Source organism: Melanerpes formicivorus, unplaced genomic scaffold (genome assembly GCF_026170545.1).
Source record: "Melanerpes formicivorus ecotype bairdi unplaced genomic scaffold, bMelFor1.0.p_v2 SCAF_41, whole genome shotgun sequence".
Taxonomy (NCBI): domain Eukaryota; kingdom Metazoa; phylum Chordata; class Aves; order Piciformes; family Picidae; genus Melanerpes; species Melanerpes formicivorus.
The window spans coordinates 4,776,549-4,791,335 of record NW_027142393.1 but is presented as its reverse complement, the minus strand read 5'-3'; the positions used below and the strand labels follow the sequence as shown (position 1 = coordinate 4,791,335).

Sequence of the window (14,787 nt, the reverse complement as noted above, 5' to 3'; positions counted from 1 at the left end):
AGCCCATGAAGAAGTGACACATGACAGCACTGTAATTAGAGATGTCCATCCTGCCCACATCAGACTTGAGGCACACAATGCACAGCACTGCACGACACACACTCCTGTGTGCAGTGTAAGGATCTACACACAGATCATGAGAACCTCTTATCACTTCACCTGGCATCTGTCCAGACTATTCTTTTCTCAAAGTGATCGACAGTAAGGCCATTAGGCCAGGCTCCAGTGTCCATATCTTTGTAGATGATCTTTCTCTCTGCTCCACTCATGGAAGCGGATTCGATGCGAGGAAAATTTGCATCCCAGTCTGTCCAAAACAGGATTCTGGGGAGAGGGAAGGGAAAAGGAAAAGAAAGGCATAAGAAAATATTAAAGCACTGAGAACAATCTGAAATGGTTCAGTAAGACAATAGCTGGGGGGAAAGTGCACAGGTCCAGGTGTTTCAAATGAATGGAACAAACATTGGTTAATTTGGGCAACTGTAGAAACCCCTTGGAGCAGCAGGGCAGCACGGAGGTAACATTTCATCAGCAGTGTTAGAGCAGTCATGAAACTCACCAAGCTTTTTAAGAGCTATAAAGTTAGTGCTGCTGCCTCTTTCCTGTCCCTTAATACAAGTACCAGCCTGGCTTGTCCCCTTCTAGCATTAGAAACACAGCTCATGAAAAAAAATGGCATTGAAGTGAGAGCCTTTGAAAGCACTTCACAGGTGAGGAGGAGGAGGATGGGGAGGGGAGAAAAGGAGAGGAGCTGGGATTGGGACCAGGCTAAGCTAGAGCTTTCCATTCATTGTGAAGTGTTCCAAGGTAAACCTCTAGAATGTGGTTATGTCCCTGGCAAATTTTGTACAGCTCAGTCTTGCTGAAACACCTGCCTAGAAGTGGTGTGGGGGCTGCTCTCTCTCTGGTCTGTACCATCTCCTCTCACGGAGAGCCAAAGAGGTTTCTTGCTAAGTAACAGCAGCAGTGTCACCAAAAGTTGTGCCCTAACTGTTTTGAACTGAAGTTTACAACAACAAACAAACTTCTCTTTACTTGCTCAAGGAAAAGAACACTTTGGATATGAAATCTTCCAAGCAGTTATAAAGAGTTAACTGCAGAGACTCGGACTGTGATCATGTTTGTTACAAGTGACATCAGACAGCTTCGGTCCAACAAGGTTCCTTTCATAGTTTCATAGTTTCATTCAGGGTTGGAAGGGACCACAAGGATCATCTAGTTCCAACCCCCCTGCCATGGGCAGGGACACCCCACACTAGATCAGGCTGGACAGAGCCTCATCCAGCCTGGGCTTAAACACCCCCAGGGATGGGGCCTCGACCACCTCCCTGGACAACCCATTCCAGGGTTTCACCACTCTCATGGTGAAGAACCTCCTCCTCACATCTAGCCTGAATCTCCCCACCTCCAGCTTCGTTCCATTCCCCCTAGTCCTATCACTACCTGAGATCCTGAGCAGTCCCTCCCCAGCCTTCCTGTAGGCCCCCTTCAGATACTGGAAGGCGACAATTAGGTCACCTCGGAGCCTTCTCTTCTGCAGACTGAACAGCCCCAACTCCTTCAGTCTGTCCTCACAGGAGAGGTGCTCCAGCCCTCTGATCATCCTCGTGGCCCTTCTCTGGACACGTTCCAGCACCTCCACATCCCTCTTGTAATAGGGGCTCCAGAACTGGACACAGTACTCCAGGTGGGGTCTCACCAGGGCTGAGTAGAGGGGGAGGATCACCTCCCTCGACCTGCTGGCCACACTTCTCCTGATGCAGCCCAGGATCTGATTGGCTTTGCGGGCTGCAAGTGCACACTGAGAGCTCATGTTGAGCTTTTTGTCCACCAGCACCCCCAAGTCTCTCTCCTCAGGGCTATCCTCCAGCCAGTCACTGCCCAGCCTGTATTTGTGCCTGGGATTGCCTCGACCCAGATGCAGGACCCTGCACTTGCTCTTATTGAACTTCATGAGGTTGGCTTGTGCCCACCTCTCCAGCCTGTCCAGGTCCCTCTGGATGGCCTCCCTTCCCTCCAGCCTGTCTGCTGCACCACACAGCTTGGTGTCATCAGCAAACTTGCTGAGGGTGCACTCAATGCCACTGTCCATGGCACCCACAAAGATGTTGAACAAGCCTGGTCCCAGGACTGATCCCTGAGGGACTCTGCTTGTCCCTGGCCTCCACTGGGACATGGAGCCATTGACAGCCACTCTTTGGCTGCGGCCATCAAGCCAGTTCCTTATCCATCTAGTGGTCACCCATCACACCCATGTGTCACCAGTTTGGAGACCAGGATGTGGTGTGGGACAGTGTCGAAGGCTTTGCTCAGGTCCAGTTCCATTTAGTGCCCAGGAACACAAGTCATGCTACACCTCCAGAACAAGGGGGAAGGGTCAAAACAGGTAAAACCACAGAGTTGTCTAGGCTGGAAGAGACTGCTGAGATGTAGCCCAACCATCAGCCCTGCACTGCCAAGTCACCACCGCCCTGGGCAACCTCTTCCTCTTCACTGCTTGGTTTGGGGTTTGTTGGTTGGGTTTGGTTTGTTCTGTTGGTTGTTTTTGTTAGTTTGAGTCACTTTGTTGTTGTTAGTTTGGTTTTGGTGTTGTTTGGGGGGTTGAATTTTCTTTTTTCCTGGGAAGATTACAAAACCTGGAGTTGTCAAAGGTGTTTGATGATTGCTAAAAGGACACTGCTGTAAAACAGTTTTTATTGTGCCAATACAAGAACAAAGTCAAACAAGAGTTTCATTTAAGCTGCTGTGATTTTGAAGCCCCCAGTGATGACTTTTTATTACATTAGATAAAGTACATGTCTATGGTAGCAGGCTGAATCTGCTACACTTAGGACTCGGAATATTCCAGTTCACAGAGTGTCCCTCAGGAACAGGTAGGAAAAACAATGTACTGACAGCACTTGAAAAGCTTTAGCTCCACTTGAAAGGGGAAGAACCAACCATGAAAAGTGTTTTAGTCTAAGCCATGTTCTATGTTCCCAACAAACAATTCATCTCTAAGTGAGATTAAACTTCCCCTAAGTTGTGCCAGGGGAAGTTTAGGCTGGAGGTGAGGAGACAGTTCTTCACAGAGAGAGTTGTTGGGTGTGGGGATGTGCTGCCCAGAGAGGTGGTGGAGTCCCCATCCCTGGAGGTGTTCAAGAGGGGATTGGATGTGGCACTTGGTGCCATGGTCTAGTCATGAGGTCTGTAGTGACAGGTTGGACTTGATGATCTTTGAGGTCTCTTCCAACCTTGGTGACTCTATGAACCATCCCAACAGTAACCAGACCTGTCCATCCTTCACATGGGAAGGTTAGACTGAAGCCTCCAATTGCTAACACCCACAGCAAAAGATTAAATGAGACCACACCAAACCAAGGGAAGCAATTTGCTCACAAATAATTTGCTGTATCTGCCAAATTACCTTTTCTTAACCCCCTCCACTGAGGCAAAACACACTAATAATGGACTGGGACCAAAATATACTTTGATTGCCTATTAATGACAAGTTAGGAACTATAACTCACAGCCAAAACCAGTGAATTCAAGCTTAAAATCCATTGCAGCACAAACAAGTAATCACTTTCTCATTACCCATATCTGGGATCCAAAGCAATAGCCCTTGGGTGCTCCATAGCTCCTGCTATCAAGGTTGTTCTCAAAGTGCCATCTAGTTTTGCCACTTCTATCTGGTCCAGATTGCTGTCTATCCAGTATATGTTTCCTGCTATCCAGTCCACAGTGAGGCCTTCAGGTGTAGCCAGGCCATGCTGCACTACCACTTCTATGGCACTGACACCTGGAAGAAAAATGAAGAGGAAAAGGGAAAGAAAAACAGAATGGTAAATAATGAATATAGAGTCTGACAGAGTGAACAGGGACACAGAAGACCATCCTATGATGATGTGAAACTGGGGGATGGGGGGGATGGCTGACACCTGTCAGGCTGTGCAGACATCCAGTAAGATCTGGACAGGCTGAGAGCTGGCTGCAGGCAAACCTCAGGGAGTTCAGTAGGGACAAGTGTAGGGTCCTGTGTCTGGGGAATAATAACTACAGGCACCAGGACAGGTTAGAGACTGCCCTGCTGGAAAGCAGCTCCATGGAGAAAGTCCTTGGAGTGCTGGTGGGCAGCAAGTTCTGCATGGGGCAGCAATGTGCCCTGGTGGCCAAGAGAGCCAAAGGGATCCTGGGGTGCAGCAAGAAAAGTGTGGCCAGCAGGGCTGGGGAGGTTCTGCTCCCCCTCTGCTCTGCCCTGCTCAGACCACAGCTGGTGTGCTGTGTCCAGTTCTGGGCTCCCCAGGTCAAGAGAGACAGAGACCTGCTGGAGAGAGTCCAAGAGAGAGCCAGGAGGGTGGTTGAGGGACTTGAGCATCTCCCCTATGAAAGAGAGAGACTGAGAGCCCTGAGGCTGATCAGTCTGGAGTAGACTGAGAGGGGATCTGATCAATGTCTATAAATACCTGGGGGGTGGGTGTCAAGTGCAGGGGGCCAAGCTCTTCTTGGTGGTGCACAGTAATAAGGGAGCAGTGGGTACAAACCTGAATATAGAAGGTTTTACCTCAAGAGTGAGGGTGGCAGAGCCCTGGAGCAGGCTGCCCAGAGAGGTTGTGGAGTCTCCTCTGGAGACTTTCCAGCCCCAGCTGGATGTGTTCCTGTGTGGAGTACCCTGGGTGACCCTGCTCTGGCACTCATTGGACCAGGAAGAAATATCAGCCCTTGGCATCTGCCATTTCCTGCTCCCTCCAGCCCATTGTAAAAGGAATCTTTTATGGCAAGAACTCTGTTTCTAGTTCTTTATCATGCAGAGTCTAGACATCTCCCTTTCTAAAGGCAGAGTATCATCCTAAACTCCATCTCTGTGGAAGGCAGCTTAGCTAGAGCTCCTGAGGCCCGACACTCTGCAGCTGCAGTTGTTCTCACTGTTAAGAAAGTAAAGGTTGAATTCATACCTCCAGTGTCAGAGAGCTTGCCTCTGTAAATTTTGTCCTCTACCACATCTGTCCAGTAGAGCAAACTCTGTCCAAAATGAAAGTCCAGAGCTATTGTGTTCCTTAAGCCAGGAACCAGGAGGCTGTAGTCACGCTTGTGAAGATCAATTTTTCTGATCTCGTGTCGAATAGAGAAAATGATGAAAGCCTCAAAGGGATCTGGAAGCAGAAAGACCACAACACATTGCAAGAGAACCACAAGGGAGGCACTGCCACAGACTGGCACAAGGACAAGGGCAATAAGAACAGCAGGGTACTTGATCAGGAGAAAGATGATTACAACAATTCATCTTCTGATAAGGAGACCTCCAAACACATTTGCAGCCCCACGGACTTCTCCCTTCTAGCATTACCTTTGATCACAACTGGAGATACTAGGCATGAAATTCAGGAAGATCAGCCTCAACTGTTGAGCTGGTTTGCAGCCCTGCTCCAGAAGCCCACCAGCAGAGCTTTGAAAAGGCAGGCTTTCAGAACTGAAAGTGTTTCCTCACAAGTTGCAGGGAACCCAGGCAGGGATACTCCGTACAGAGAGAGCACCTCTGGAACATCCAGCATTTACCTTCTGTTTTCAACTGAAGTGCTTCAGAACAAAGCCCATCCCAAAGCACCAAGCAAGGACATGAGCATTTTCTGAGCTCACTGATACATCCCCTCACAAACCTGACCACCACCAAAGGCATTCCTTTGGCAGCAATTCATGGTAGGTTATTTGCTCCTCTGGGCTTGTACCATATTATGTATTTGCTCAGGTGGCCAAGAAGGCCACCAGCAACCTGGCCTGGATCAGGAACAGCCTGGCCAGCAGAGAAGTGCATTCAGCACTGGTGAGGCCACACCTTGACCACTGGGTTTGGCTTTGGGCATTTTACTCCAAGACAGACATCAAGGTCCTGGAGCATGTCCAGAGAAGGGCACTGAAGCTGGTGAAGGGTCTGCAGAACAGGGCTGGGGAAGAGCAGCTGAGGGAAGTGGGGTTGCTTAGACTGGAGGAGGCTGAAGGGAGACCTCATTGCTCTCTACAGCTCCCTGCAAGGAGGGTGCAGTGAGGTGGGGGTTGGGCTCTTCTTCCTAGGATCAGGTTGATAGAAGGAAAGGAAATGGCCTGAAATTGTGCCAGGGCAGGGTTAGGTTGGGCACATGGAAAAACTGCTTTCCTGCAAGAGTGGTCAGGGATTGGAACAGGCTGCCCAGGACAGTGGGGCAGTCACCATCCCTGCAGGTGTTCCAGAAACCTGTGGCCATGGCACTTGGGCCAGGGATTAGTGGCCATGGTGGTGCTAGGGCAAGGATTGGATTCAGTGGCCTTAGAGAACTTTTCCAAGCCTAAGAACGATCTCATTCTGTGATCTACAGGAAGTGTAAAAGTGCTCTGCACAGCTCAGGCACGACAGGAAACTGACTGTGATGGTATAGTGCCTATGGATCTGCAAGCAGGACTTTAAATATAGATACATTTTATAATCATAAAACAAGACACAAAAATCTGGTTCTTTAAACCACTCAAGGAATTCAGTGTCTCTGCTTCAGTTGATTATGGACAGGTCTCCACACCCATCTCTTGCTGAGTCAAAGGAGCTCTTCAGCCTGTTTGTTTTGCCTCCAATCCAATCCCCAGTTTATAGAACCCCCAATCCCTTTCTCTTTGGTTTTGCAATCTCCAGCAGCAGGCAGCATTTCACTGCTCTTCTACAACAACCACAAAGTTCCACAAGTTATCACCAAGCAGAGGATGCTTATGGACTTCTATTCTAAAAGATCAGTTTCATGTTCTTCCCTTGCTAACCACTGCACACAGAGGAAATGATCTGTGATGTTCTAAGTTAATCAGGTGCCTCAGCAGAGCTCTTTCTGCTCTTGAAGTGCTCGTTCAGAACGTGGCTTGGACTCTCCAAACGATCCTCCTATTTGTTAAAGCAATGAATGACTCTGTACAGGCAATTCTTCAAAGCTCTGCAGAAGTTGGATAACATAATGAAGAGCAGGATCAGCGACATTAGCAGCTGCTTCAGAAGCATCACTTAGCTCAACCTCAGAAACACTTTCATGGCACTTCCCAGCTCCCAGCAAATTGGCAGCTATTATGCAGGAGATCACAGGCTGGGGGGATTTGGGGCCACTCTGATGCATAAGAACACACATGATGGACATCACCAGCAGCTTCTTTTATGATTGCCAGTAATTAATACCACAATGGCAAAAAAGGACACCTAATAAATCTGTGCTGTGTTGGATGGGGATTTTCATTCGAAGCAGAAGTCTAACTCAAGCTGCATAATCTACCCTGCAAATGATCAAGATGCTCAGGCTGGAGAAGAGAAGGCTCCAAGGAGACCTAATTGTGGCTTTCCTGTATCTAAAGGGGGCTACAAGAAAGCTGGGGAGGGACTTTTGAGGGTGTCAGGGAGTGATAGGACTGGGGGGAATGGAACAAAACTAGAAGTGGGGAGATTGACATTGGCTGTCAGGAAGAAGTTCTTCCCCATGAGGGTGGTGAGAGCCTGGCACAGGTTGCCCAGGGAGGTGGTGGAAGCCTCATGCCTGGAGGTGTTTGCAGCCAGACTGGATGTGGCTGTGAGCAACCTGCTGTAGTGTGAGGTGTCCCTGCCCATGGCGGGGGGGGGTGGCACTGGATGATGCTTGAGGTCCCTTCCAATCCTGACAATTCTATGATAAAGAGGAGAAAAGTTCAATGGGATACAGAATACAGGATTTAACCAGGCTGGAAAAGACCTTTGAGACCATGGAGTCCAACCTCTCACCCAACACCATCTGATCAACCCAAGCATGGCACCAAGTGCCTCAGCCAGGCTCCTCCTAAACACCTCCAGTGATGGTGACTCCACCACCTCCCTGGGCAGCACATCCCAGTGGCCAATCTCTCTTGCTGGGAAGAATTTCTTCCTCACCTCCAGCCTGAACCTCCCCTGGCTCAGCTTGAGACTGTGTCCTCTTGGATCTTTTTCAAGGCACAATATTTACCACTAGAAACCATCAGTGAGAAATGTGTAGGCAAATGTATGTAAGGCAAAGTAAATCCACTTCAGACATTTTAAATTCTCAGGTCACATGCTGAGGCTTTCCTCCTCCTCCTCCTCTGTCCTCCCTCCCTCTCAGACTCTCTGAATCCTCTGGAAAATCCTTTTTACAGCTGAAATCCAGTTCTAAACTGTCACACCTTTCCAAATCAGTGCAAAGATAGGAATCCTGGTTCCTGCTAAGCTAAGTGTTTCAGAATCCATCCATTACTGCACCAAATTCCTAAAGGCTGAGCATAAGTATGGAATTGAAATCTCTTTCAACAGCAGGGTGGTTGTTTTGGCTTGTTTGGGTTTTTGCCCCCTGCATTGTTTTTCTGTGCTTATTATCACCTAAAAAGAAGTCAAGAGCAATAAATCAGCACAACTTACTCTGAAATGTGCTCTAAGACAAATTAGCAGAGAGAGAGCATGAAAAGAGAGGTAATTTGTGTTAACTTTCTAGCTGTATAAGGGAGCTCTGGAGCACACTTTGGGTCCAATCGATACACAGTGAAGCAGGGGCCAAACGTTTGGTCTTTGAGAAGCTGCCAGGCTAGCAGCACAGGTGCCAGGACAGCAAAAATCACACTAGATGGAAACAAGAGATGTGGAAAGCCAAGGAGCTCAAAGAGAAAAATAACACCAGCTGCTAAACCCCTCAAGGAAAGAAGAGAACATAAGCAGAAATGAGGGGAGGCAGGGGAAGCTAAGAGAAAGACATTAACAGAGACACTGAAAGTGACATTGAAAAAGGGAAGCACTGCTCAGTTCAGGCAATTCATTTCTATGTCCTTCTTATTCCATAACTCATTACATCTCTCTGGCAATTCATTAGGCTCCTCTGACAAACACCCTGTTTGAGCCTGAGATGCCCTCAGGATCAAAACTCCCATCCATTACTGCACTCCCAGCACTCAAGCCCCCATTAGCCTTCTGCTGGACACTCCAGCGAACGCTTTGCAGAAGGGAAGTGCTGCATGCCAGCTTTGCACATCACTGCTGAAAGGCTTGATTGCATACCAAAAACAGTGCTATTTTGGATAGCAGAAAATAACTTAGCTAAAAGCAAGGTAATAATTTTCATCTGAGTAATTTTTTTCCTGCTGGAGAGGAGATGATGAGTTACTGCTCTAACACAATGCACACCTACGCCGGGCTCAGGGCTTTCTAAATCACTGAGGCTATTCCAAGAATAACTTTACACCAAGTGGTGTTATTGAAGCAGTTTGGGAGTTGGGGGGCTGTTTATCTTCACAAGATTACTTTGAACTCTGCTGATGTTCATTTAACATCTCATGCACAGAGACATAAAGAAAATGGAGAGTTTGAGGCTAGCACATTCACAAATGAGACCAAAATTGGGCTCCCTTCACTACAACAATGCTCACACTCCGCAGCTGAAGTACCAGAGACCTCTCCTGCTGCCTAAGGTGTCATTCACATTAAACAAACTTAGCAGTTACCACAATGATTAGTTACTACAGAAGAAGATGGCATGTTCAATATTTTTCTTGCAGTTTAGGATAGTATTGATTACTGCCTCCAGTGCTGGTGTGCCCAACAGGAAGAGGACAGAGAGCTGCTGGAGAGAGTCCAGAGGAGGCCACAGAGATGCTCCAAGGGCTGGAGCAGCTCTGCTGTGAGCACAGGCTGAGGGAGCTGGGGGTGTGCAGCCTGCAGAAGAGAAGGCTCCGGGGGGACCTCAGAGCTGCCTGCCAGGACCTGAAGGGATCCTGCAGGAAGGCTGCAGAGAGACTTCTGCTGAGGGTGTCTAGAGACAGGCCAAGGGGGAATGGTTTGAAGCTGAGGCAGAGCAGGGTTAGAGTGGAGCTGAGGAAGAAGTTGTTCAGCAGGAGGCTGCTGAGACTCTGGCCCAGGCTGCCCAGGGAGGCTGTGGCTGCCTCCTGCCTGGGGGTGCTGCAGGCCAGGCTGGATGAGGCCTCAAGGGAGCAGCTGAGTGTAGCTGAGAGGTGTCCCTGGGCATGGTGGGGAGCTTGGAGCAGATATCTCTGAGTCCCTCCCAACCTGAGCCATTCTGTGGTTCTCCTTTCAAGCAGCAGGCCTGGTGGGGCTCAGAAAATACATTCCATTTTAACTTTGTTGAGAGCATTTGTAAAAATCAGTTCACAATCTCAGATTCTCAGCACCAGCAGTAAAGGTTATGCAGAAATATCTCAAGGCCTTAAGAAAAACTGAGAATCCCTCACCTGGCTTCTCCTGCTTTTCAGCACAAGCGCATCTTGTTGTGTTGGTTATGTCTCTCAGCTCCCACATGGTGGTTGGTCATCTCTGTGTGCTTGAATTTCAAACACATTTGAAGCTCTCCCCCATCCAGGCCCTAATATTGTCTTACAAGGGATTTAATTCTCTCATTTCTGTAATGTCTATGTTCTATGTCAGAACATAGAATTCTTGGGAATGTCCACAATAGAACAAATTGGGATGTGCTGCCCAGGGAGCTGGTGGAGTCACCAGGCCTGGATGTGTTTAGAGGTGGTTTGGATGTGGTGCCTGGGGACATGGTTTAGGGGTGAACTTTGAGCAGGGTTATCAGGTGGACTTGGTGCTCCCGAGGGCCTTTTCCAACCTGAATGTTGCTGTGATTCTGGGAAATGTGATGGATCAGAAGCCACTGAGAATCAGACTGAAGCAGTGCCATATAACAACAGTTTATAACAACAATGAGGTTCAGGGACAGCACCACAGCAGCATGCCACCGAGGCATGGCTTCAGCATCTCTTGCCAGCACAACTCAGTGCTGCCTGAACAACGTAATTCTGACCCCAGGCCATGGGAGTAACTGTTTAAATAGGGTCATAACAATTAGAGGAACACAAAGCAATGATAGGAGATGATTCCAGAGATTGCAGCAACAGTGATTGCAGTCTGATGAATGCAAACCACATTCTTAATGAACAACAACAACAAATAATCATAAAAACAATAGCTCCAAGGCAAGATGTGCAATTCCTGAGCATCTACCAGGAGCTGCTGAGGACACCCATGATATCAAACCAAATGTTAATCATTCATGGGCTTGTAATGAGAAGTGTTGGCTTTATTCCATGCAATAAGATATTTTGGCCATAAGTAAATTAAGGCCTTTATTACTAGTTCTAAAATGAACAATTAGCTCAAACATTGCCAATGTAGAAATACTGGAATTTGCCTTCTCTGAAGAAACAACAAAAAAAGGATCATTGATTAGGCTGCTAACTGCTGGGTGATTTCAGGTGAGCAGCAAGAGCAAACTTGGGCTTTTATTGCAAGCTTACTCATGGAGAATTTAGTCATGTGAACCATCTGAGGAAACACTGAGTATCTGGAATGAATGAAGAATACCTTCATCACAGAATGGCTCAGGTTGGAAGGGAGCTCAGAGCTCATCTCCAAGCTCCCCACCATGCCCAGGGACACCTCTCAGCTACACTCAGCTGCTCAAGGCCTCATCCAGCCTGGCCTGCAGCACCCCCAGGCAGGAGGCAGCCACAGCCTCCCTGGGCAGCCTGGGCCAGAGACCTGCTGAACAACTTCTTCCTCACCTCCACTCTAACCCTGCTCTGCCTCAGCTTCAAACCATTCCCCCTTGGCCTGTCTCCAGACACCCTCAGCAGAAGTCTCTCTGCAGCCTCCCTACAGGATCCCTTCAGGTCCTGGCAGGCAGCTCTGAGGTCCCCCTGGAGCCTTCTCTTCTCCAGGCTGCACAGCCCCAGCTCCCTCAGCCTGTGCTCACAGCAGAGCTGCTGCAGCCCTTAATCTTGGTATCTATTCAGTTTTTAATTATTCAATAAATTAGAGTCCTTTGGGGAGCCATTTCTCCTCTAAAGTGATCATATCAAAGAATACAGATAATAAAGACAAGTGGCAAAGCCTCCTAAGTTGAACCAGCTAGATAGCAAAGCCAATGCTACTTTTACCTCCCCAGATGGGGGGGAGATGTCTAACAGTCTACATTGCACAGACATGTTTGTATGTTACACACAGCTCTGCACCTGAAGAAGATACCTAACAATTTTTTCCTCATGCTCCAGTCCCTATCACCTGGGACAATGAGGTTTGCTTCTTGATTAGTGAGGCTTCCTGAGGCCAGAAAACAAGCACCATAATGCCATAGGTGAAAAAAATAGCTTCAGTTGTGAGTGCCAGCAGCCAGCAGCCACTGACAGCTGTTGCTTGATGTGTGTGTGCAATCAAAATTACACTGCTGAACCCTCAGGTGATGCAGATCACTAGCATGATGTCACAGACTGACCCACTGCTTCAAAATATTGGCATCCCTAACTCAAGAGAGACAGGGAGCTGCTGGAGAGAGTCCAGTGGAGAGCTATGAGGATGAGGAAGGGACTGGAACATCTCTTAGGAAGAGAGATGGAGAGCCCTGGGGCTGTTCAGTCTGGAGAGACGAAGGGTGAGAAGGGATCTGATCAATGGTTATCAATACCTGAGGGGTGGGGGTCAGGAGGAAGGAGCCAGGCTCTGTTTGGTGGTGCCCAGGGACAGCACAAGGAACAACAGGGACAAGCTGGAAGCCAGGAGGTTGCACCTGAGCATGAGGAGACACTGCTGTATGGTGAGGGTGGCAGAGCCCTGGAGCAGGCTGCCCAGAGAGGTTGTGGAATCTCCCCCTCTGGAGACTTTCCAACCCCCCCTGGATGTGTTCCTGTGTGCCCTGCCCTGGGTCATCCTGCTCTGGGAGTGGTGCTGGACTGGATGATCTCTGGAGGTCCCTTCCAACCCCTGCCCTTCTGTGGTTCTGTGTATTCTCCATATTCCCTGTACATACACACACTCATGTACTGCCCAAGCATGTCAAACACACATGAACATCTGTACCAGGAGTCAAACTCAGAGGAGCTGTGCTGTTACTGGTAATGTCAAACACACATGAACATCTGTACCAGGTGTCAAACTCAGAGGAGCTGTGCTGTTACTGGTAATGTCAAACACACATGAACATCTGTACCAGGAGTCAAACTCAGAGGAGCTGTGCTGTTACTGGTAATGTCAAACACACATGAACATCTGTACCAGGTGTCAAACTCAGAGGAGCTGTGCTGTTACTGGTAATGTCAAACACACATGAACATCTGTACCAGGAGTCAAACTCAGAGGAGCTGTGCTGTTACTGGTAATGTCAAACACACATGAATGTCTGTACCAGGTGTCAAACTCAGAGGAGCTGTGCTGTTACTGGTAATGTCAAACACACATGAATGTCTGTACCAGGTGTCAAACTCAGAGGAGCTGTGCTGTTACTGGTAGGAACTCTGGTAAGCACCACAGCAATACTACAATGCTCCTTCACCAGCCTCAAGACAGGGACAGCGTTAACAGCACATCTGAAGAACTCCCCCTGTGGGTAAGGTCAGCCTGTACTTCTGACTATCAAGAAAGGAAACCACCTCTCTGTAAGGGAACAAGACAGCTGAGAACATCTGGAAGGCTGAGAACACTGAAGTTCAGCTCACCAGTACTGACGCAGCTCTCGCCGTCCTTGCTGAGCCTCCAGCCCTCGTAGCACGAGCACTTGACGGTGCTTTTATGCTGCTCGCAGACTTGGCTACACTTCAGGTGCTTGCTACAATAATCCATAACCTCACAGGTTTTGTTGTCTGCTCCAAGACTGAATCCTGCAGGGCAGGAGCACACAATTCTTCCTCCAGGAACCACAGAACATTGATGGCTGCATCCACCGTTGTTGAGGGAACATTCATCTGGAAGAACACCAAACAAAACCAAACCCAACCACTGAGAGCCACAGGGGCTGTCAGCTCACTGCCTGTTCTTCAAGTCTCTTAGGGCAAATAAAACACATAAAAGGCCCCTCAGAAGTGCAAATTGAATTTGACAGTTATTAAGCAGCTTTTTTAGTTATTGCCATTGTTATATTTCAAATTACCTCATTTCCAAGTATTCAGCAACTCAGTAGCTTCCTGGCAGCCTTTCAGGATTTTAGCACTGCAGATGTACAATGCAGCCCCACTCTTACAGGCTCTCATTAGCATTATTTCACTCATGAAAGAATTAAAGAGTGCCCATTCAGACTCAGTCCAAAGACCATCACAGGTCACCCACCTTCAACAGTGACCAAAAGAATTAAGCTTTCCCAATGATTTCCTTTGCTTCCAGCCACCTGAGCTTGCAGGGGCACGGCTCCCGTTCCTAGGACTGTGTCTCTGTCTCAAGGACTTGTCGAAGAAACATAGCCAAATAAGATTTAAAAGAGCTCAGGAGCTCTTTCCCCTTGCTTTCCACTACCAGCTACTAGAGAATGCCACTTCTCCATTCTGTGTGGCACTACTCTCACATCACATTCTGCAGGCAGCTGGTGAGTGCCAAGCTCTGCTGAACATCTGAGGGTGATTGGTGGAACCTTTGGAGCATCTGAAGGAAAAGTGTGACACTCATGTCTGCCAGAAACCCTGTGACCTCTGGAGAAGGGAAGCACAGAACTGCTTACACCTCAGAGCTCAGCTGAGGGCATCAAGGGGAGGGCCAGACTGATCTGTTGCCACACTGGAAGCCAGGCTTCCCTTGTATTGTTTTAGTCTATGTGTGTCTTTTAGTCCTTTGGTTTGATTCTAACAAGTCTCTGGAAGCCTTGCACACTTGAGATAAACTCCATGAACCACAAGAGCTTTCTACAGAAGAATTATTTCTTCCCATGTAAAGAAAAACCCAAACCAAACTGAGCACCCTAACTTCTGACCCCAAGTTTGGGGCTTTTGGGGTAGTTTTTCACCATGGCCAAGGAATGTCAAGCTCTTTAACGTGCCTAAGGTGGCAGTGTGCTG

General features: G+C 48.3%; 1 protein-coding gene across 1 annotated transcript in view; it reads right to left on the bottom strand.

Annotated features, from left to right (window-relative positions):
• LRP1B (LDL receptor related protein 1B) overlaps positions 1-14,787 on the bottom strand; it is a 603,705-nt gene that overhangs the window by 191,221 nt on the left and 397,697 nt on the right. The window contains exons 23-26 of the mRNA XM_068158711.1: positions 13,462-13,707; positions 4,935-5,132; positions 3,577-3,781; positions 160-324 (exon numbers count right to left, since the gene is read on the bottom strand). Coding sequence (XP_068014812.1) covers positions 160-324; positions 3,577-3,781; positions 4,935-5,132; positions 13,462-13,707 — 814 coding nt within the window. The remainder of the gene's footprint in view (positions 1-159; positions 325-3,576; positions 3,782-4,934; positions 5,133-13,461; positions 13,708-14,787) is intronic.